We start from the raw sequence: 24,215 nt of genomic DNA, 5'->3' as shown, positions 1-24,215 counted from the left end.
AAACTGTATTTATTTGATATGTATTTATTGATACTTCAAATGGCTTTATACTAATTACAACTCTTACAAGCAAATCTGAACAGCCCTCCATTTATAAAAAAATTGTATAATTGATTTTGATTGCGTCAATAATTCATTGCCGTCTTAATTTGGTATTTTGGAGGAGGGTATATTTGGTAGGGTTAGGGTGTGGTGGATAGCACTGCGGCCTCACAGTGAGAGGGTTTCTGGTTCAAATCCCAGCTGGGGTCCTTCTGTGTGGAGTTTGCATGTTGTCTGCGTGGGTTCTCTCCGGGTTCTCCGGCTTCCTCCCATAGTTCAAAGACATTCACGTGTTGGCTGTTAATATAGGACTATCACTTTATTGGTGAGGCTCTAACTTATTAGCCCTCAAAAACGAATGCCTCATTAGAAAATGGTGATCATTTATAGTATAAGTATCCTGAAAACTTAATTTTGGTGCCAGTGTATTTTGATCTGGGTGGAAAGTATTTAGAATATTAACCCAATCCTCCACATGACTTTCAGCAGAGTGAAGAGTCAAGTATATTGTAAAGTTATTAGCGTGACGTTAAATGGCAGGGAGCAGGTGAGTGAAGGAAGCTGCAATTTATGACAAACACCATCTGTTTTGTGTCAGTTACAGCTGTGGAGGAACACTTGACGGCTGTGACAAGAACGGTGCCTTCTCACAGACTTCCTTGTCGCCTAGCCCCGTGCTAGGCAGATCAGGCATGAAGTATGACGCCATGCATCTCAGCATGTAGGGGTGGAATCTTTATTCAATGGAATAAGGGGCCACCTAAAGTGCTTGTGACAGCAAGAAAAATAGCTAAGTCCCAAACCAATAAGGGAGTGAACAAGGCCCATTGCTAGAGAAGAGGGAATGAGTGAAGACAGTTGAAACGTGAAAAGTAGAAAATATGCGTGCATCAATCTCTTTGTGGCTACATATAGTAAATGTACCCATGCGGAGGTGAGCTGACAGCAGAATCCTCTGCTTCCAGCTGGTGTTTTATGCTCACAACCTGAACAAGTCCAGCTATCAATCAACTGGAAAGGAAATACTCCAAGACCATATGGCTTTCCAACCATTTGAAAAAGTTAAACAAAAAGAAAAATGTTACTCTTTTTTTCTCTCTCTGTTTTTCGTCACCAACTCTTATCTCGACAGATTTCAACTGCCTCAAACATATGTACGATCTCTTATCTGTCACTTCAAAATAGTTTTGCTATTTCCATCACCAATACACTCAACTTCCACAAGATTCCACAAGAATCTTTCTTTCCCCCAGTTCCTTTAAATGTTAAACACATTCTGTATTTACTATATTCCTTACAATTTCATATTCTTCCTCCTTCTACCTCCTTCTTCCACCTGCATTCTTGATGTATAACAACCTAAAAATAGTGAGGCCCCAGCAGGAAAGGAAGCATTCCTCTGCCCTGTTTCCAAATCTATCCTGACATACCAAATCTCTATGTCCCTCCGCAAGACTCGCTCGCTCATTCATAATTGTGGGCTGCAGTGATGGAGGCACATCCCATGTGACCACACACTGATTGCAAAGGGTCAGAAAGTCCAACTTCAGGGAAACACTCCTGTATTACAAGATGCGTCTGGCTTCCGTATACATCCATCATCTCAGGCAGTAGATGGTGTGATGGTCCAGAGGGACTTTAGACAACCATTTTCCCCCCTTTGCCTATTCATACTGTGTAGATTAAAGGTTGAGCATTCTCATTATTTACACAACAGGCCACAATACAAAATGTAATCCAATAATAAAGAGAAGGCAAGCCCAAAGTTGAAGTAAAGCAAAGCAGTAAGAGGGCATTAGAAATACATTAAGAGGGAACTTGATAAAAGCCATGCCTCAGACCGCACAAAAAGCAAATGAAAAAGGTAGGTCTTTAAATTGTATTTAACTTTCTCTATGGTGGAGCAGGACTTAATGTGGAATGGGAGGCTGTTCCAGAGCCTGGGAGCAGCAACAGAAACGGCTTGGTCACCTTTGGTTTTGAGGCATGGGTGAAGTACATGCTTGCTAAACTTTTCTAATTAGCAAAGTACAGCTGATGCTGATGGGAATGTCATCACGTTTGCAAGTATCTAGTCAAAAAACAAAGTGTTGGGTTTGAGGTGTGCTGGAGAATTGCATCCATCTAAAAGTCGTTATTGCTGGTATTATCATCATTGTCATTAATTTCAACTTCATTGATGCGCTAGAAGAGAAGTTAGCAGACCACCAAAGCCATGAGGATACATCCTGTGGGAACCATTCAAATCTGTAACATATCCTTGTAGGAGATGTTGACATATTTCATGGGATAAGTGAAGACTTTGACATGCTGGTGGCCCAAGAGGAAAAGTCAGTGGTAGTCATCCTATGGGGACAATGAATGTAATTGAAATCCATCCAAAAGTTGACAGACTAATATCCAAAAAAGGGGGTCATTCACAATTGTGGATGCTGAGTATCTGCGAGCTTTGAGCCGTACAGTCTTTACCAGGTGAATGAACACCACTGGCCTTTTGCTGAATAGTATACTAGTCTGGCTTACCAGAGGTACAGTGTAGGTATAAAGCCTGCCATCCTGGGCCTACTACACCCACAACTGTATAAAAAAATGGACATAGCCTCTCCGCTGAGGTGTGTTTTCTCAACTTGACCCTGTCACTCAAAGGCTGCGCCCCTAATTATTTATAAACTTTAACCTCCAATAAAATAAAAACTAGCCTGGTACAACAGAAAAATCACCCTCCTCAGTGTTGTCTTGGAGATATGATCTTAAATAGGTTTAATTATGCTGTGAACACAGCCTGTTTAACATGGGGGTCAATGAGAAATTGTTCTATTATGAAACCTGCCCCTAGTGGACACTAGGTGAACTGCATTTTTTGGCACTTTAGTATTGTATCAAGCAGGAAGTCGCTGTGGTGGGGGCTTGACTACACCAGAACCTTAACTCGTGCAGCCAGACCATACTCCAACACTGATACAGTGCTGTGGAGACAGGTCTGGCAAACCATCTACAGACAAAACCTGTTCACCAGTGTGACCACTGAAAGCGTTTTTCATTCAAAAGTGTGCATGGAAATTAAAATAGGAGAATACCTGTGATACTGTCATTTATTGAACAGTGACATGGTTAAAGTAACATATTTGCATGGAATTCTAATGAATAGAAAATGTTTAATTTACTGCCACCTTCCAAAACACCCAAAACGATATAACATGTAGGCTATAAGGCCCACCACTAACCCCAGGCAAGAAAAGTAGATGCAGACAATAGAGAGACAGAGAGTGAGTGCATTCATGATGGGAAAGCTTGAATCATCAGGACTTATCGTGTCAACACTTTACCAAAAGAGTAATGGTAATTAGACCATACATGCAGCTGAAGCATGAAAGACATATAAAGCCGGGTTACTATACGTCCACATACTGCACTCAGGGCGCTGGTTGCCAACACCTGAATAGACATTCATAATCAATTTTTTGAAAAGCTTTGGGACCGGGATGAATGAAAAGGGAGTGCACTTACTGCTTGACAGATGATGGGGTATTTGATTCGATTGATGCCGCCGGCAAACACAGCAAAGGTCAGAGCCGTGTGGAAACAGAAGTTGAGAAGCATATGCCATCCCTTTCGACTGATGCGGATTGCGCTGCCAAAAGAGACCAAGAATCAAAAGAATTAGTAGGCAAAAACCATACCTTACAGTGTTTTGTGTTTTATCATGAAGTAAAGACTCTTTGAGATTCCGTTTTCAAGGTATATTGCCCATCAGTCACTGATTTGAGAAAGTCTTTTACAAGCTGCATAAATTGCTCTTTTCTTTTACCTGCAATATAGATTAACAACCACAGGAGAGCGTGGGGAGTTCTGTTCATGGAGTTTGAGTAGTGCAAACAAGCCGTTACACACTCCGCTGCCAATACATGTGCTGAATAACAGAATACTATCAAGCGATACAGCTGTAAACATTTCAACCTTGACTCAACTTTGAAAAATAATGACTCACTTTCAATATTTTCAAGTTGGGCCAATGTACTATTTTTAAGTTAAGGTAGAGTATATAATCTAGAAAAGCTGCCTTTTACTTTGCAGATCTTTTTTCTTTTTATGGTTGTTACCACATCAAATATCAATGGATTGTATTTTCACCTCAGTGCATAGCAAGCTCTTTTCTGTTTATTAAAGGAGAACTATACCCCATTTTCAAAATTCATACATGTTATTACTACGGTCTTAAAAAAGCCCCAAAATATTAGCAAATCAATCCAACTGTCTCCCAAATCCAGAAGCTAGAGCTCTAAAACTAAAATTTGTAATGTCATCAATTATAAAGAGTGGAGCTGCTTCATAGACAATGAACTGTGAAAGATGTCATAGGTGACACCGAGCACCCAAAGGGATATATAGAAGTATATTATAACATTTTCTGTTTCACACTTTAAACTTAATGACGTGACAAGTTTGAGATTTACTTCTCTAGTTTCTGGCTTTGAAAGAGAATAGCTCATGTTCACGAATATTGATTGAACTTTCTTAAGCCATGGAAATATTTGATAGGAATTCTGAATTAAGGCAGTGTTCCCCTTTTAGAGCAACATGAGGCTTCATGCCTGACAGAATACACAACAGAGAGAGACAGAATGTTTGCCAACAACTCATAAAATTTAATTGGGTACCATGTCATCAATCACGCACACATCACTCATGCACTCATGGTCTAACCACATTCACTCTTTATAACTAACTGTATTTCAACCATGGCATCATGGAACAGTGCCCACATTGTAGAACACATAGCACAACACCAATAACAGTGCAGGAACACACATAACATTATACATACAGTATGCCTTATAAGTCTTTGGCCCCGATGCATTTACTCATACAAACGACTATTTTTAGCTTCTCCAGGGTTCCCCCAGCGTATTACAAGCACGGTTACCCACTGACCCTAAGTTGACTCTGATGATTTTATGTATTTTTAAGAGTTACAGTGGGACAGCACTGACTTAATGTAGGGCTCTATGGAATCTTTGTTACAGATAAAAAAAAGTATAGACAAACAACATTCATCTGGGAAAGTCAAAATGTAAACTTTAACTACTTTTTTTTGCATTTATACTAACTGATTAACTAGAGAAGTACAACAAACCATATTGCTGTCTTTCAGTTTGGGAACTACTGTACAAAAAAAAATAGTTTCCTTTTAAGATTTCCTTTATTAAAGAGATGGAACAGCACAAACATTCAAAGAACTTAAATGGATGTTATTGACAGACACACACTTCTTTTAAGTCCATTCTGACTGTACTTCACTTAGAGTACCGTTAGCAGGAATGTTTCTATTGATGAGGAAAAGCACAAAAAAAAAATCCAGACTCATTTTTAAGATCTACACCTTTTCAAAATTGTTAAACCCTTTGTGTACTCAGTGAAAGACACTGTAGTGAGTATTAATTAAATGACAGGCCTCAGGCAGAGGGCTATTCACAGAGCAGATTCTTAGTAAGAGCTCAGTGGGTTATTCAATGAACAACCTTCCTACATAGCTCCTTTACCCACTTTCAAACATACAGAATATGCAGTGGTAGATGCACACACATAGGAATCACTCTGCTGGTTTGATGATGAAATAAAATCAGATTGCTTCCAGTTGGCTGGGCCAATTGAAATTTTCACAATGTAAAACTACGCATTCATATCCACTTTGAGAAATATGGCATTAGCCGGAGGGGATTCACAGTCTTGGGCCTGGCTCTTAACCCATGTTACAATTTTCCATCAGCTGTTAGAAAATAGGCCAAAAAGGTCAGACTATACTAACATATCTGTCGTATGGTGTGAATTAATAAAGCATCCATTCTTTTAATTACTTTGCTATGTCAGCTCCATCCCTTTCACCCATACAGTTACTGTCACCATTTGAAATTATATAACCTTGTGCTGGAAATCTCCACTCCCCAAAATGGAGGAGCGGAGCCCCGGCTGCACGTGAGCCAACTGTAGATGAAGCAGTGGCTCAGCAGTGAGCTATGAGGCGTGTCTAGGGCCGGGCTTCACTGCTCTCTGTAAGGGGAGGGAGAGTTAAAGCTGCTGTTGTCGATGCCTCTGCCGCGTTCCAAATACTAAACTCCATCCAGCAAAGAGGCCATAAATCAGGCGGGCTCCTGGCCTCCCTGGAAGGGGGTTTTCATAGGCTCTGCTCAGGGCCTTCATTGGGTCAAGTACATTAACCTGGCACCCCTCCACATCCCCATTTCCCAGAAGGTAAGGGGGGGAGGGAGGGAATAAAACTGTCTCTCTCTGCACCTGCTTTCTCATCCACTGCTGAGCCAACTGTAAGGGACAATAAAGCTATAGACAGCATAATGTGGCACATAATACAAATGGGTAGTTTCAGCCAAGCCATTTCATTGGTGGATGACATGTTCCAAGCATGCTGATAAGTCCCATAAACCACAGGTAGCAGCACTGTTAAATGGAGAAATGGAAGTGGTTTGATGCTAATTATGATGGAGAAAAGGGAGCAACATGGCAGCTATAGCGCTGAGTTATATGGTTATAGCCAATAACACAGTATAAAAAATATTCCTGATTATATATACATGTATAACTATGGCAAATCACATACAATGCAGAATAGAGAACAAATCACAGACACAGAACAGCTTTGTTAAATACTCAATTCGGATTGGTCATATACAGCATTCTATGGTAGTTTTTTTTTCTGAATGAATAACATACTGTTGCTATGACAGTTGGAGGACCATATTTAAATCTTAAATAAATTAATATTCCGGTCAAATTAACGATTTCTTTAGTAAGTAGTCGTGTTAGCATGTGTGTCACTCAATGAGACTCATTCAAGTTTACTTTTTGTCTGTTTATTGAACAAAAGACTTGTTGATGCTGTAGATCAGCTCGCTTATGATGAAAGGCCCTAGTCCAAAATTAGTTATATATATATATATATATATATATATATATATATATATATATATATATATACACACACATATATATATTTTGTGGACCAGGAACACCAAACAGAAGAGATCGCCTATCCCCTCATTGGAGTTTTAAGAGTGGTGCTTGACCACTGTGTTTAAAATCCACAAAACCTCTGATTTTAGTGTTGGTGTCACGCCAAATGCTGCTCTCAGGTTTTACGCACTGCATGTGGCTCTCGACAGCCTTAATCGCCATGGTGCCGAGCTTGAACGTCGTTTTGCACAGAATGCATCTGGCCTTGTCTCGGTGGGCAACAGATGTAAGCCAACGGACATAGTCCAGCCAACTCTCATTACATTTGCACTTACCCATAGTCGCAGACTAGCTAGCAATCATGCAGATAACCATTTATTTCAGCAGCTAGTAAAAAAGTAGCCTCTTTACATCTGCTTCTCGAAAAGTCCCGTGAGAAAAAAAAAATGAAATAAAAAATAATATATATAACATTAAATAGTCCTGTCTCGACAAATTTGACATTTGAGTAATGCATCTAACTTTTTTTTAATGAATTTAAGACATTTAAGGCCTTCATTTTAGGTACATGAATTTAAGACTTTTTAAGACTTTTGAACAATGCACGGACACTCTGAGTGAAGCACGATCTGGTTGCTATCACAAAATAAATACCACGGTGAAGCAAAACCTTGTCAGGGTTCTAACTAGCAATAATGACTCGCACGCTCTACATTATCCATTACATAACACGGGGAATTAGAATAAATTTGGACTTTTTGGTGTTTATGCCTACTTGACAAATCTAAACATAAAATACTTAGCTCTGTTTTGGTCCCCTCCAACTCCTCAGGGACATTTCTGACTCTTTAGCTGCTATGCTCCACTATATTCACCAGCAAGCCGCTACCCTTGTCTGCCTGACGTTTGGTGCTGGGCAGGTGGTTATGATACTGATGAGGGGTGTGAAACTGAACCAAAATAGTAAAGTTAGAGGCTGTAAAACCAAAACTATGAGCTAAAAGACAGTACAAAGCTTTGTAAAGCTGAGGGAAACTGCAGTGTTAGAATGCACAACGATATTGATAAGAGCTGCTGAAAGCATCTCAGATTGTTGCTAGTAAATCTTCATTTTAGAGGAAAAAAGATAAAACAACATGATCATATCCTCATTATGATTCCAACAGATGATAAATGATAGAACTAAACAATGGCCCGGTGCTCTACATGACTGTACATTTTCATTTTGGGTGCTTATGTACACTGCTTTCCTCTAAACATAATCAACACACAACATGATAGCCATTATTAACCAAATAAACTCTGCACTCTGTGTTTTTATCCCTTTATTTACAGGCTTATGACACTCAATTCCTTATTACTGTCACAAAATATATCCAAACATCCATGTAAAAGATTTCCATCATGCTTTGGGTGATTACAGAAAGTGTAATGTTGCTATGGAGAGGGTCACAACATAGCCTGTACTTTTCAAGCCTGTGCAGTAATTCTTTTCATTTTAGTAAATTTGGACAAGCCATTAAAAGTCACGCTGTATCAGAATGGAATCAGTATAATGTTTCAATATAATAAAACATACATTAGAATTTGACAGAGAATAAACCAAGTAAGACATGTTCGATGAATTGAGCTGTCACTCAAAAAATGTAGCAAATGGGGAAGCACCCCTGAAAAAAACAAACAAACAAGAGGTTTTTGTCAGAACTGCAAATAAAAAAAGTCAGGTCGACGAGAGAACTGACAGCGTAACCGCCAAACCGACAATGAGGGCAAATATTGGAGCTTGATCACTAGAAAGACAGTTTCTCTGACTCCATCAGAATGTGCTAGAGCTGCCCCCAATGGGTCGAATCATCTGTCAGTGATCTCTGAGTTGGCTTGATCTTTTTTTTAAACAAATCAGTACTTGTGAATTACATTACTGTATTTTTATTATCAAAACGATTTGAGCAATCATGTTTTTTTTCCCACCGGTAGTTGTAGGCTATCAATGTGAATGGTGACGACGTAGCAAAAAAGTCACACCCACCAACGACACAGGGTCCAAGTTTCAAGGCGGGCCAGATAGGTTGCCAACATCGCGTCAGACATTGTCCCTGTCGCATTGAGGACAGTCTGCCGGTTAACATTTGTTCCCAGAGAAGTGGCCCTGTTCTTCCCCCAGGGAGAGAGGATGCATCGAGCAATTAGTCCATAGCCCTGAGAAGCGGAAAGGTCAGGGTGAGGGGTGCTATAAAGCTCACAGCCAGACCCTCAAACCTCCTTCAACCAGGGCCATTCTAAGCTGACCTACTGTATAGCCATACTGCCGGAGAGGAAGCGTGCCTGACGAGGGCCAGCCAGCACCAGCAATTGTCAAACACCAAGTGGCCGTAAGTCGAGTAGAATCCCCTGGGCAGACTGCGCAAAAACCCCACCCATTTTTGGTTCTTTATGAAACTGTGGAGGGCCTACCTTGACTGTAGGTAATTACGGAATATCAAAAAACAGGGAACGAATAATATAACCAACATAATAAACCTTCATATCAATCAGCCAAATCTGAATCAACCAATTCTGATTTGGGTGGCAGGATATCAGTGTGTTTGGCTCATGCATCACCCACAATCACAGATCAGATCTAAATGGCTAATCCTGCTGGCAGATAAATAACCATCAGCACATACTGTATGCATAGATTAATGCATGTGTGTATGTATTAGTGAGCTGAAGTGAGGAAGTGACAGATTCAAACATGCACAATCACCTTGAACAACCTCCCTCACATTCTGCCTATTTAACACACAGTCCCAGCGCTTCACAGCTCGCCTGGATACTGTCAGTCAGCTGGAGTGATAATACATAACTAAAGTGTTACTAAACAGAAATGTGTTTTAGTGCTGGGGAGCGCCTAGAGGGAGGTGTTGAAGATGAGGAGGTGTTGGATTTTGTTAATGTGAGCGTGGTTAAAAGAAAAACCCTCTAACCCTCCCCTGTGTAATAGACACCACAAAAGCTCCGGCTTCATTTTTTTTAATATAATCTTTTTCTCTCTCTAGTTTGTACTGGAATTAATTTCGTATTGCTCTGAAAAGCATGTTGTGATGAATGAGGGCATTTACACATGCTCTATATTTTGGAGTATCCCAGTTATGCTTTATCCAATGTAAACACCCTATCCAAATGAAAATGTAAACATATGTCGTGCCTATGATGCAGGTGCAAGTTCTGGTGCATACTCTGACCTCGGTTGTTTTTTTTCTCTGTTTACATGCAAACATGCAACCAGAGTTTTACAAAATATCGACTCTGGCCGGAGTTTTTAGAAAAATCGTTTTCATAGGTGAATTCTCTGTTTGCGTACAAAGGGCACAAACACAGCAGTGGCGATTGCTCTTAGACTGCGAGGGACGTTCAGCTTCCCCTAAAATGTCACCAAAAAAAAAAGTGGTTAAATATGTACTGCTGTGTGTACATTTTCACTAAATACGTGCCAGAAAGCCTTTGTCTTTTGTTCAGAATCAGCTACTTATCACAGGTAACCGGCGCAACTTCCTTCTCATTCATCCCAAGAGCGCTTTACAGAGTCGGACACTTAGCTTCTACTGACTTCAATGGGAAGGCGTAGAGCGGGTTGTTCCACTGCAGCGAAACTAGACGCTCATGGGATAAATGCTGGGCTTTGTTCTGCCCATCGGACGCTCAGCATCTCTGGAGGTCTATGGGACAGTGGGCTTGCCCGGACGCTCGGCTTCTGCATGATGATTGGATGAGTTGTCTGAGGCGGAATCCTTTTTCGATTGACAGCTAAATTAGCCACTTTGTATTTCAGCCCTGTAGGCTTGCCGTACACGGACGCTCGAAAAAATAAATAGACATAACTGGCCGCTCGTAACACTAGCAAGACAAGGGAAGAAAAAGTAGTTTGGTCCGAGGAAGAAACTATGAACTCAGGGTTATTATAATGTTCCCATCCTGCAGAAGTAGAACATAATATTGCCAAATCATCATTAGAATATTTGTTGGCCACTGATTAACTAATGCACGATGATAAGCACTGATGAAACGATATCCATCACATTAATAGAGTGCCAAATTGCTACATAGTTAACAAATGAGTGCACAAATAATGTTGCCTGTGTTATAAATGTACAGTGTGAATCCATAATATGAGTGTTGTTGTGCCAGCCAATCTAGCCTACACAGCTGTCACTGTCATCAGTTAATTGGCCCGAAGCAGTGAGAAATTTCCTAAAGCTCCAGAGGAACTATAGTGTGAAAAGAAAGAGAACTGAGGCCCCATTAGAGCTGAAGTGTACCAGAGAGAGAACTAAATCCTCTTTCATATGAAGTAACAATGTGAAAAAGAAGAAGTCCCCTTTCTGTTGGTCCACTTTTTGGTCCACTTTAAGAGGAATGAGTTTGGTTAGTTTAAAATGTTTAAACACCCATAATAGCCAGGGTAATACTGGGGTTCTAATGTGCATGTAAACTTGCTCACTAAATACACTGATTACTATGTTACTTTGTAGCCACTGTAGCACATATACTGCTTTTTTTAAGAGTTTTAAAATAAAGATTTTTTGGAATATTTGTTTGTTTGTTTTTTTACTTTCATGAATGCAGTAAGGGCGGCACGGGGCCCTTTTGTGTGGAGTTTGCATGTTCTCCCTGTGTCTGCGTGGGTTTTCTCTGGGTTCTTCGCCTTCTTCCCAAAGTCCAAAGACATGCAGGTGTTTTGGACTGTGGCTCCTGCATGTATTGCCTTTTTTCAATACTGTCAATACTGCAGTGCTAGACGACAGTAAGTTATGCTGCTTTTTGGAGCCCTGTATACTGTCATTGCTACAGATGGACGCACCCTGTCTCTGTCCAAGGTGACACACAAGCAACAGCAAATGCTGCTACAAATTTGGTAAAGACATGACAAAATATAAGTTAACTGTGTTATTAAAAAATATACACATATGTATATATATATATATATATATGTATATTTTTATATATTTTATATATATATATATATATAATATAATATTTGAGACATTCCCTGTTTCCTTTATATTAGAATGGATGGAAAGCTATTACGATAATACCACATTAATGCCACAGACATGATAAAGTGACTGATTCTCTACAAGGAAAGGATGAATTGGCATGCCGAAAATATATGTCCAAAAAACAACAGGAGCAACACAGTACAGGAGAAAAGGTGGCCTAAATGCCCCATTAGAAGCACTTCTGCTATGACTGTCTGAAATACACACAAACACACATACACATATGTGTTTTGGATCCTCTTAGTCAGACAGGCTGCAGTGATTTACGCCAGCCTAAAGCATCTGACTCATACCCAAGATCTGTGACAGACTCAAAAATAAACCATGAAAGAAAAAAGGTGAGAGATTACAAAAATGTCTGTCTGTGTGTCCAGATGTTAAAGGGCTAGTTTGGATATTTATAAAGTGGGGTTTTAAGAGGTACTTATCCATAGTCAGTATACAGTATTACCTACGTTAGAAAATGATGGTCTGCCCGCCTACAGTTTGGAAAAGCTGTACTGCTATGAATGGGTGCAGTGGCTAAACATATTTTAGCCACCTAAAAAACTCAGTGTCAGTTTTAATGTATGCCATGAGAATATTTTCACCACTTCACCTAGCTGTCAGACTGCCCTGTTTAAGTTTATGTCGGGGGATCTGAAGGTGGTTTCTGCTCTCATCAAAGCCACCAGACTCCATTGAGAAAACCAGCCTTCCTCCTTTACCTTCCACTGTCATGACCATTTAGTTTCATAAAACCCCACTTAAAAAAAACGTGCTTTTCCTTTAATAGCTGTGATTTTAAAATAAGGTGTGTAAAGTCGAAATGTATACTTCAACAGAATCGAGGAAGGGTTTTCTTCTTACCTGTGGTGCACTATGTATGTGATGATGGAGGCGAAGAGGCAGAGCAACATGACCGCCGTGCAGGCATACACGACCGGGTGCAAAAACTCCCCAGGGTATGGGGGGAAAGACAGCACCTTCTTCAGATCCTGAGGCAGAAAAAGAGAGTGGAAAATGTAGAGATCAGACAGAAGTCATCTTTAATACAGTAACATAAAAAATAATTAGTTATCAGGAACTAGCCCTACGTAGTGACAGCATTCCTGACAATCCATCCACAAAGATGATGTGCTCATATGCATAAGCACAGTCAACTGCACCGACTAGATATGCAAGCAAAACACAAATGAACGTTAAGGCAATGTCTTGGAGTTAGAATGCTGTCCAAATCAGCATAAAAGAGTAACAACCCTGTCGACTGAACATTCATCCCCCTGCATTTTGCATTTCAGGCATTTAGCTGACACTCAACAATAGTGCAACAATAGAATAATCTTCCTAGTCTGCAAACATAAAAAGCAAAACAAAAATGGGATAGCACCCAGGCAAAAAGACAAAAAAAACAAAACAAAGTTAAATTGCTTTTTATGTCAGTTTTAAGTGTTTTGATACACCTTCTTAGCAGATGCTCATCAATCCCTTATTATCATCACAAAACATTTGCTTGGTTATTTATTCTAAATGATGAACTTCTTCTATTTATACAGCACACATTATCCCTGTTCAGACCCGACATTTACATGCGTCCTGATTGTTACGGTCACAAGTGGACAGCTCTTAGGACTGGTGTGAATGCATGCATTGAGGATACGGCCGCATTATTTTGGGAGTTTGTATGGCAATGTGCCCTGGGCTACATAGAAGGCCCACCGACTCAACTGATGTCATCGGCGTTAGCAGAAGTATAAACTTGACTGACTGGCTTTGTCTGCAACATCTGACCGCTGTGTATTTTAGCCATTCTTATATCTGTATTTTTAAACACTAGTATGTTGAAAGTATTTCTCATGTCACAGAAACTGCTGAGAGTGAATCTTGTGTTTTGGATGTTATTTTCATACTTTCATATCTGTGCTGTAGCTATGTTTTGGTCCAACCGCCTGCTCTTATTACCGGCACTCTGGAGCTCTGAAACGCCATGCTTGCCTGGCAAAGACAGCGGTGTCTGCGGCATGGAGGTCCCCAGTGACCAACAATTAAAAACCTTGTATTTTTGAGATTCAGGAAGTGTACCTGAAATCCTGAAACATAGGCTATTATAGACCTACCGCCATTGGCAGAGAAAAACTATGCCGATCAGCACACAGACAAAGACTGTTGGCAGCACTTCTTCAATTGTCATTGCATATTAATGTAATAATTTATGATTTAGATGACCCTTGTTATTAGTGACACTGGCGGCCATTATTGAGCTGCAGTCAGCATCCTATTACTTGCAGTTGCATGCTCTCACTCCATAGGCAGGAGTACCAGCCAAAACTGAGACTTAACAGGATTGTCCGGCATCATGTTGCTATAATGCTTTAACCGCTTATCCGGGATCGGGTCGCAGGGACAGCAGCTCTAGCAGGGGACCCTAAATTACCCTTTCCCGGGCCAGATTAACCAGCTCTGACTGGCTCTCTAAGGCGTTCCCAGGCCAGTGTGGAGATATACTCTCTCCACATAGCCCAGCTGGACGTGCCTGGAACACCTCCCTAGGGAGGAGCCCAGGGGGCATCCTTGATAGATGCCCTAACCACCTCAACTGGCTCCTTTCAACGCAAAGGAGCAGCGGCGCTATTCCGAGTTCCTCCGGTATGGCTGAACTTCTCACCCTATCTCTAAGGGAGACTCCGGCCACCCTCCTGAGAAAACCCATTTCAGCCACTTGTACCCGCGACCTTGATCTTTCGGTCATGACCTCTGTGTCACACACTCTGCAGCAGCCAGCATCCCGGAAAACCTTGTGCCAACCTAATCCCCTGCACTGGGGACTGATCCCGGACAGCCCTGAATCCAACTACCAGCCAGATCAGCAGACTTTTTGCTTCTGTTACAGAAAGGTCACCAACCTTGGATCCATCCCTGGGAAACCACAGCATGTGTGAACTCTGTATACATGTAAAATGTTACACACCTTTAAAATATGTATTTTTTGTATGCGGAAACATAATTGATCCATGTGTTTTATTTTGCATATAGAGCAGTGAAGTGAGATCTGGTTACTCAAGACATGTGTGGAGAAACATTCTAATGGCAGGTGTGAACAGACATAGAGCTGTCCACTTGTGGTCGGATCAGCTGAGATGCTTGTAAGTGCCAGTGCCATTTTGACAGCTACAGGTGTCAAGTAGTGACGCCTTTTTAATACTTTATTTTATCACTATATCTGTAAACTTAAGATCTGTTGTATTAAGGGACAAATATTTATGTAATGTAAAATCTATACACCCATTTCACATCTCAGTAAATTGATGGTCTCATTTAGGCTCCATCATGTTGATGTTGCTAAATAAAGCACACCTTATCTCCATAACCCCGCCAGCTCAGTTTGCATTTGTGTCTGCAAGAGTGATCCACACACACACACACACACACACACTCACACACACACACACACGCACGCACGCACGCACGCACGCACGCACGCACGCACGCACGCACGCACGCACGCACGCACGCACGCACACACACACACACACACACACACACACACACACACACACACACACACACACACACACACACACACATGCTGTCTGACTCCATCATTGTCTTTGTTAATAGCCAAGTGGGATATTCTCTCTCTGTGTTTATCCAAATCCTGATGAGACTGTCGGGGCCTGTGAAGGGTCGTGACCTTCAACTGAGAATTCATAAGCACTGTTGTAAAGTGGTGGCCCGAGATGAAATAAAAGCTTCAGGGGACAGGCCACTGGGGAGATGTAGAGCAGGTGTACAGAGTGTGTGCAGTGGTCAAATAAACCCTTACTTGTGTTTGAAGAGGAAAAAGGAAGTGAACGCTGGAGCCAAGATTTTTATTCAAGTTATAAAGATCTTTTATATCAGTGTAACCTTTAAAGTTGTTCATTTCTTTTGTGTGTGTGTGTGTGTGTGTGTGTGTGTGTGTGGGGGGGGGGGGGGTAGATGTAAGTAGCCATCACATCAATCCAAGAGATCACTGAGTCTTTATTGTAAAATGCATAAAATACATTATAATGCACTAAATGTCTTCCTGCCATTCATCCATCTGTCCAACTAGCATTACCCCGTATCACTATTTCCCAGCTCACATAGAGGCAATGTTCACCTTGGGCAGGTCAGCAGTCCATCACAGGGCTAACACATACATACATATATCAATCCATTTACTCTAACATTCACATCTACAGTAAGACTCAGCAAATAAAGAGGTTTGGTGGGTGTTTTTTTTTAAAGCCTTTTTAAAATCAAATTCACATCACACAGTGTGTTTGTTTGCTCCAAAGTTACATATGATAGCCCATCTAACTAGCTTAAAGGATTTAATGGGGTTGATACTCCACATTCTTGCCTTAATTTGAAAGGTGGTGAAAAAAATAAATAAAACTAATTGATCTCTAAAAATGCAGACATGAGTTTGCAGCTTGTAGCAATTGGCCAGAAAATCCAAAACAACAAGAGGGAGGGATGGGGGAAGAGCTGAAGAGAGGACCTAATTAGACCTGAACAATTAAATGGGCTATTATTTGGGAGCACAGTAGCACACAGACAGAAAAAAAAGACATAGAGGAGGTGGCCCTTTTGGGGGAAAACACATGACAAACAAATTCCAAAATTGTGAACAGCTTCACATAATTTAGAAGCGACCGATTTACAGGGAATTATTAGGTTTGTATTCGTCCCCGGAGCTATGTAATGGAAGGACAATGAAAACGGGTGTTAATTACAGCTCAATGAATGTTGTTAGGGGAAAAAATAAATCAAGGCCTGGAGCATCAGCAAGAAATCCTGCTGAAATGAAGCTTTTAAGTCAGTAAGCTGATTTATATACTTAAAGAGCAAACAGCACTTCATATGGGTTTGGATCATAAAAAATTGCCCCACACAAACATCAACTTAGAAAATGTTAGCACAGTAAAAACTAAACTGTGCTCAGACATATTGAGCAGTTCACATGGTGAGTGACGGCAGCCATAGTTAAATGGCTTTAGGTGTGAGGAAGGAAGTCAAACGTTCTCATGGGATATATTATCATCATCACTGGGCTTATAATGATGACTGAGAATGTCAGCCTCTTGCCTCCAGAGTCTATGACCATTTCTCACCCCAACAAATCTCACCAGCCCACAGCTGTGCTGAGCTGCTTTCCTGAAAATCCATAAGATGTCATGCATCTTAGAAATGGTTACTTACAAAACCATACCTGTGCCCCAGTGTCTTGTTACTAAACAGAAGCAATTGACTTTTAGTGAACAAGAAATCAATGTCCTGTGCACAAAAACCAGACCATCCGGTCCATCACTGTTTCTTGTAGCTCCTCCATTTCTGCCAAATATTGCTTTGTGAGACAGCAGTGTCCATTAAAAAACACATTAAGAAAATCAAGCAATGTAATTATGCATGCTGGCATTTTTCAGTATACTTAATTTAGGATTTTTTTTTTCACTGTTTGCGCTACATACTTGAAACACATTTTGAGATCATTAAAAGCCTTAAAGCTCTGCTAACAGCAGAATGTACTTTCCCAACATCCAAGTGAACCAAGACACATCGCCATCCTAGCTGAGCCATTGATAGTGCAGCTAAAAAAAACAGGCGGAGAAGCAGGTAGGTTCTTCATACCAAAGCATTAAGACAGGACATACACAGGGCCTGCTGAAGTCTAGACCTACTGCTGTAGAAGATATTAACAATTTCAGTGATGGGTCAGTCCCTGCTTTTTTCTGTTAACTGTAAAGAATAGACAGTGGGCTACCAGACAAGGGCTGTTTAAAACGGGTGTTGGAGATCATCACTGGAATAAAGCAAAGACAATGATTATGTTTCATGTCCGAAATGAATGAATGAGATTCAATAATTATTGTTATTATTAATATGAGAAAAGTCATGTGTTACATCACTCAAGACTTGCTTTTTGCATCACATGCTCACTGTGTAAATTGACACTGAGGTGTAACAAGTAGTATGTTATTCAGTAGCATATTGCAATTTTGATAAAAAATCAAACACTATCAGCTTACAGCTTTTCATTTGTGAATATTTGCTGTGTTTTCTCTGTTAACAAATTGGATATCTTTGGATTTTGGACAGTTGATCCAAAAACAAGCTGTTTGAAAATCTGAAAACTAGTGATGTACATTTTCACTATTTTCCAATATCTTATAGATCAAATGGTTGAGTGAATGACAAAATGTTATTAGAATTAAAATTGAAATATGTTTTGTTTGGGGGTTAGTTGTATTTTCTACTTTGGTTGGTCATTCATGTGCAATCCACTTATAGAGAATATTAACACCATTAAAAAGGCAAAACAATGCAGCTGATTGTGATGTGACACTGATTTAACTAGTTACCACCATTAAAGCCTGTAGGAGACAACCGTGGCATATATATATTTAAAATCCATTAATCATTTAAGTCCTTTTTCAAGCAAAATAACCACTTTTTATAGGTTCCAGCTTCACCAATTTGAGTATTTGGTACTTTTTATATCATTGGAAATTGATATGCCAAATTGTTGATGGGATTGTTATTTGCAGCCTGTTCTCACTTTGCCACAGTGTAGTGAGAGGTCATATACAGAGCTCCAACATCCGCATAGGACTGAGTGGATGTATGTGTCAAACAAACACAGGACTTACACTAGGAGACAGCTGTTCATGTCCTGTGTAACATACTTAACTAACGTCACAAATGTAATGTAATGTAATGAATGTAAACCTAACTCAGTAAGTTAAATGTTGTTTTGACCCACACTACAATCTTTTCCTAAACCAAATAAATGTGTTGCTTAAACCTAACCCCACCCTGCACATAGAAAAGTGATGCCAAATGATACCTAGAGGGTTTAAAAGTTATGCCAAGGGCTCTTGACCAAGAAATTGTGTATGACAATTTAGGAGTGAAAATGCATGTGTTGAACAAAACGAGCTAAGTGAAGATGTCACCTTGGACATTAGGAAATTTTGTTCAACCTTTTTCTGTCATTTTAGAGACCAAACAATGAATGAAAGAAAATAAAAGATAATACCATGAGACAAACACGGAAATATTTCAAGGAGAAATGCTGGTAGAGCAAACAGATTCAGGAACAGCCAATGATGGACAGCAGTAGCCTAGAGGTTTGAGCAGTAGCTGACTGGCTGGGAAAGTGAGGAGCTGGCTGAGAGTGAATAGTAACAACCCTTCTTCAACAACCACTACAGAGGTCCCCTTGTGCAAGATGCTGAACAGCTGCTCAAAGAGCCAACAATAGAGGAACTGCCATTTAATGGGGCAGCATATACGGCAGAAGAGCATGAAAGTGAAGAAGGGCAAAGCTGGAATAGAGCATGCACACTCAGCAGAACCCTCCCCTGAAAAAATAAAGGTTAAAGAACAAGACCTTACAGCAGGCAAAGCCGGGGGGAAGAATAGCGAGAGAAAAGGATGAGGATGAAGGGAGACTGTCCCTTTCAGCAGATGGATAGGCCCAAAGAAAAATGGTGAGGTGGACTGCAGGGTGCCCTCAACAAACTGTTTATATGGCTCCTAGAAGCAGTATTTATGCTCCTGGGTTGATGTGGGGCGAACTGCTGCAGCTCATTCAAAAGAGAAGGCTTGGGAACAATGAATGTAACAGAACACTTTCTTAAGTAATAAAGAATTTTAACACTGTTTTTTCTTTAATTTTCCTGAAACCATTTGCAAATATTCCTATATTTGTTTCTTAAAGGCTGCTATATTTAAGTTTTGCATTGACTCCTGTACATTGAAGTTATGGATCTCACTGTGCTGTGTATCAAATACAGACTGTAAAGTTGCAATTCCCTTGTTGACCCAGCTGTCTGATAATAGCTGATAGTTGATAGCTAGCTTGTGGCATGCTCTAAACAACTCTTCCCCTTTGTAGTCTTCTTTGCAGAAGCAGGATGTCAGCTAGGGACAGGAGCAGCTTCAAGTGTGATTCCTCCACTCCAGTTATTCTCATTATTGCTATCGAATTACATCACAGGCCACTTCATTACCATGTCTGTGTGGCAGGACAATGTGACCAGCCCTTTGCCAGCGCAATTCATTACAGGGATGCAACAATATTACCATACAGGGCAGCTTAGTTTAGCCTACTCTGGATTAACACTGACATGTTACTTCTGAACATGCCTCCATTGTCCCCTAGCCTCTGCAGCTCTGCAACAGGCCCCTGATCCCCTGTTTGTGTTGTAGTTACAACTTTAATCCAGGATCCTCCCTCCCTTTGCCAAAATCAGATTACCAAAGTCAATTAAACTTGATCCATAATCTCAGCGCACAGGCACAGTGGGTGCAAGGTTATCAGCCCTGCAAAATAAAATGAGGGCAAATACACAGTTGATCTGAGAGGACTTACAGGCTCAGTGTCTTGTTTCAGCCTGGTGATTGGTTATGATAATGAATTGCACAACAAGTATAACCCAAACCCTTCGACTGTTAAAAGCACAGAAACTGTAAGCCAATCTGTGACATATGTCCTTGCAAATGTGCTCCTTTCCCTCTTGTAATCACATTGGTGCATGCAAGAATGCACAAACATTGTGGGAGAGAGGGAAGAAAAAGGGAGTGAGAGAAAAACAAAATTAAAATCCTCTAGTGAACAGCCTGCAGGCTCCCGTCTCCCAGCTCGCATCCAGCACTGTATTTTATCATCCTTGAGTGGCCGCGTGAACAGAAAGGGAGTGAGTGTGCAAATCAAACCAACTCTGGCTCGCCCAAACACCACCGGATAACAGAGAGAGACAGAACGGCAGGCGGCAGACAGAATAACCTCCTGACTTGACAACAGTCAGACAAATAGTCATGCACCATTAATGCAGGTCATCAATGTTTTAGCTGCACCTTTTGGCTGTCACTCAGCTCGTAGCTTTGTGATACGTTCACGTTCGAAATCAGCGCCTTCCCCGGCGAATGTTCAACAGCGGAGGCAAACAAGGCCCGCCATGGAACAAGTAATAAAATCACGTGCAATAAAGCACACATCCATCAAATCAACAAATATTATGAACTGATGAGGAAGACCGTGCAAGGTGAAGCCCCTGTAGATGAGCACCATCATTTGAGGCTTGAACATATCAGTCGTGGTGTATCTTTCTTCTTAAAACATCAAGAAGACATAGTTTCATTAGCATTTATTCCTCTAGAGCCATTGTGTTTTTTTTCTGTGGAAATTAATTGGCAGTGCCAGTTTTGCATAATAAGCAAATCCCACTGACCTGGTCGTGTGGTCATTAATAAACTATTCTGATTCTGATTGACGTCATCATGATGCGTCGCTTTGTTTACAAAAGTGCGCTGTCTTTTGGCCACATAATGGAAAGCAGCGCAGAAAACATGTTAACGTCTTTGGCTTTGTGCATCACACAAACGTGAACCTTTCGCCGCCATGTCCGTGCATGGTCCGTCCTTCTTTTTTCTATGTCCAAACAGGCGCAAATAAAATGACATCAGAACCGCCGTAGGCCTCGTGCTCGTGCTCATACACATGCGCACGCTCGTGCTCGTACATGTGCAAAGGTGCTTTAAAAAAGCTCACCTCTCCCAAACGGCAAGCGGTTGCACTCACACTGGTCAAACGAACTAGACTTTAGCTGTGAAACGTGCTTGGCCACAGTAAGGATGGATAGTGTGAGTGCGCCCTTAGACTGAGTATGCAGCCATGCTTTTGGCTTTGTGAGGCTTCACAGTGGTGCTTTGAGCTAAATGCTCATTTCAGCATGCTAAGCACATCCACGATGCTTGCAATGACAATGCTAACATGCTATGTTGGTATAATAAGTACCACAATCATAATCTTAGTTAAACATCTTAGCATACTGACTTTTATTAAAAAGCAATGAACACAGCTGATGCTGGTGAGGATGTCATTACTTAATTTTGCAAGCAGCAATCTCCAGGCCAGTTGAGGCTGGCTCCAAAAGTGACTCAATTTTCATAGACCCCGAAAATGCCCAACTTTACAACATAAATAAATATGTTTTCAGCCTGGTACAATAAAGGTCTCACAATGGCCTTTTAAAACTCTATGGGTAAAATCACTGAGACTGCATCCATGTTTTATATGGTCTATGATATTTGGTCATGGACATTTCAATTTGGAGAAATTGACATTTTGACCTGATGATTGCACTAGATGACATGTGATGGGATCACCAGAGATATAATATGAATGTACCAAATTGAATGGCAATCCATTCAATTACTTCAGAAATTTCACTTTAAACCACAATTTCAATCTTGTAGTTATGCTTAAAGGAAAAGCTAAGGAATTGCCAAAGTCAGCAGAATGTATCCTCTGGGGGCCATGACTGTCTATACAAAATGCTACCATGGCTATAATCTGCAAGTTACTTGAAGAATTTACATAAATTAACTACTGCTGACACAATACAGTTCAAGTGAAAAAGTGACAGAGCTGCCTAAAATTGAGTAATGTTTTGCATACTGCTCTTTGTTGATCAAAAATGAGCGTAAACAGATAAAAGACTCCGCATGAGGTATGTTAGCCTTGGACTTTAGAGAATCTAGGTATTATGCAGACCTGGAACTGAATCCTAAAATGGCACTATGCATCGGAGCCAAACCCTGAATTAATGTCCAACCTCTTCAACAGGGTTTTGTTTTAAAGTGACTACTGTATATAAGCAAGCCTGAAACTCTGCCTGCCAACACCATGTCTCCTTGTCTTTGCGTTTGTCTGTGTGTGTGTGGGTGTGTGTGTGTGCATGAGAGGGAGAGATAGAGAGGATGGTTTGTAGGTGTTGTCTGAGTGGGGTGACTCATCTCTTCCAATCCCTATTCACCACAGAATGCTCAATGGATGGGGCTCCATGCGTGCTCACATGTGTGTGCGCTCACACACACACACACACACACACACACACACACACACACACACACACACACACACACACACACACACACTCACTGTCACGGACTTGGACACGGTAGAACACACGAGGGTAAATCTAACCACACACACACATGCCAGAAACACCTCTTAAACACACTGCTCACGCTCTGCTGTCACATCCCTGAGACAGCACGCTGTTCAGCACACAGAGTGGGAGCATACATTACACTGGTCTGCAACTCGTTCCCTTGCAGGTCGATATATTGTACGAAAACATGCCACCCCCCCCCCCCCCCACCCCCCGTAACAATAGATGAAAATAGGGCAGCAAGCAACAGGTTCTGCTCTGTTAACACTTTAAGATGGCGAGACGGACAGGATGTAAACCCAGCCTCTGCAAGCAGCACAATGCAAGCAGCCTCTCTAACATAATGCATTGGTCTCTGGCAATGGAGGTCTCAGTGGGTAAATCAGTGTACATTTGCCAGTGTGGTGCTTCGCTCTTTCAAACACACATCTCCTGTCCACCATTTTCACATGCCCTTTCTCTCTCCGTAGTTCAGACCTCTGACAGCTCTTCTTGTGCTGAGTGAGTACAAAACCAACTGTGTAACGTTGGCATCATCATATAAACAATAATGCCGTTTGCAGGAACAGGGTCTTGCCACCACCTCCCTGAAAAAAGCCCCCCAAAAAAGCATTTGTCAGGAAGTGTAACCAGTGCTGGACTGAGCCCCTTGATGCAGAGGTGCTGAGAGAGAGAGAGAGAGAGAGAGAGAGAGGGAGAGAGAGAGAGAGAGAGAGAGAGAGACAGAGAGAGAGAGAGAGATGCTCTTCAATGAATGCACTCAACCATGCAAGGAATAAATGCATGGAGAATGTAGTGCATTTAACAGAAAACAGCTTGTAACAGGGGAAACAATGCAAAGCAGTGATAGGAGAGATAAGGAGATGAAGAGTGACCATTTAGACAAAAAAACATGAGGACAGAAGGAGAGAGAAGAACAGATAGATAAATGATTACCCCTTCAGCCCAGGAAGCTACTGTATGTCTGGCTCAGAATGCTCCCTCTGCCTCTTTTCTCATCCCTCCATCCCCCAACTGCAATGCAATTTTCCCTCCATCTTTGATTACAGATTGCTCGCCGTTCTCTCAGCCCAGTTCCATTTTACCATCTGACAGTTGTGCTATCTGTGCCATTTAGACCTAAGTGGACGCTCCATATCCTCCACCGGCAATTTAAATGTTTGCATCTCGTTAGGGCCATTTGTAAGGCAAAGGCATAGAGTCA

General features: G+C 41.1%; 1 protein-coding gene across 1 annotated transcript in view; it reads right to left on the bottom strand.

Moving 5' to 3' along the window:
* Nucleotides 1-24,215, bottom strand: part of adgra1b (adhesion G protein-coupled receptor A1b) — a gene marked incomplete at its 5' end in the record, with an annotated part of 178,159 nt that overhangs the window by 19,697 nt on the left and 134,247 nt on the right. The window contains 2 exons of the mRNA XM_083922752.1: nucleotides 3,550-3,673; nucleotides 12,897-13,024. Coding sequence (XP_083778878.1) covers nucleotides 3,550-3,673; nucleotides 12,897-13,024 — 252 coding nt within the window. The remainder of the gene's footprint in view (nucleotides 1-3,549; nucleotides 3,674-12,896; nucleotides 13,025-24,215) is intronic.

Source organism: Echiichthys vipera (assembly GCF_963691815.1).
Source record: "Echiichthys vipera genome assembly, chromosome: 11".
Lineage (NCBI taxonomy): Eukaryota > Metazoa > Chordata > Actinopteri > Perciformes > Trachinidae > Echiichthys > Echiichthys vipera.
This window is presented reverse-complemented; position numbering and strand designations above follow the sequence as displayed.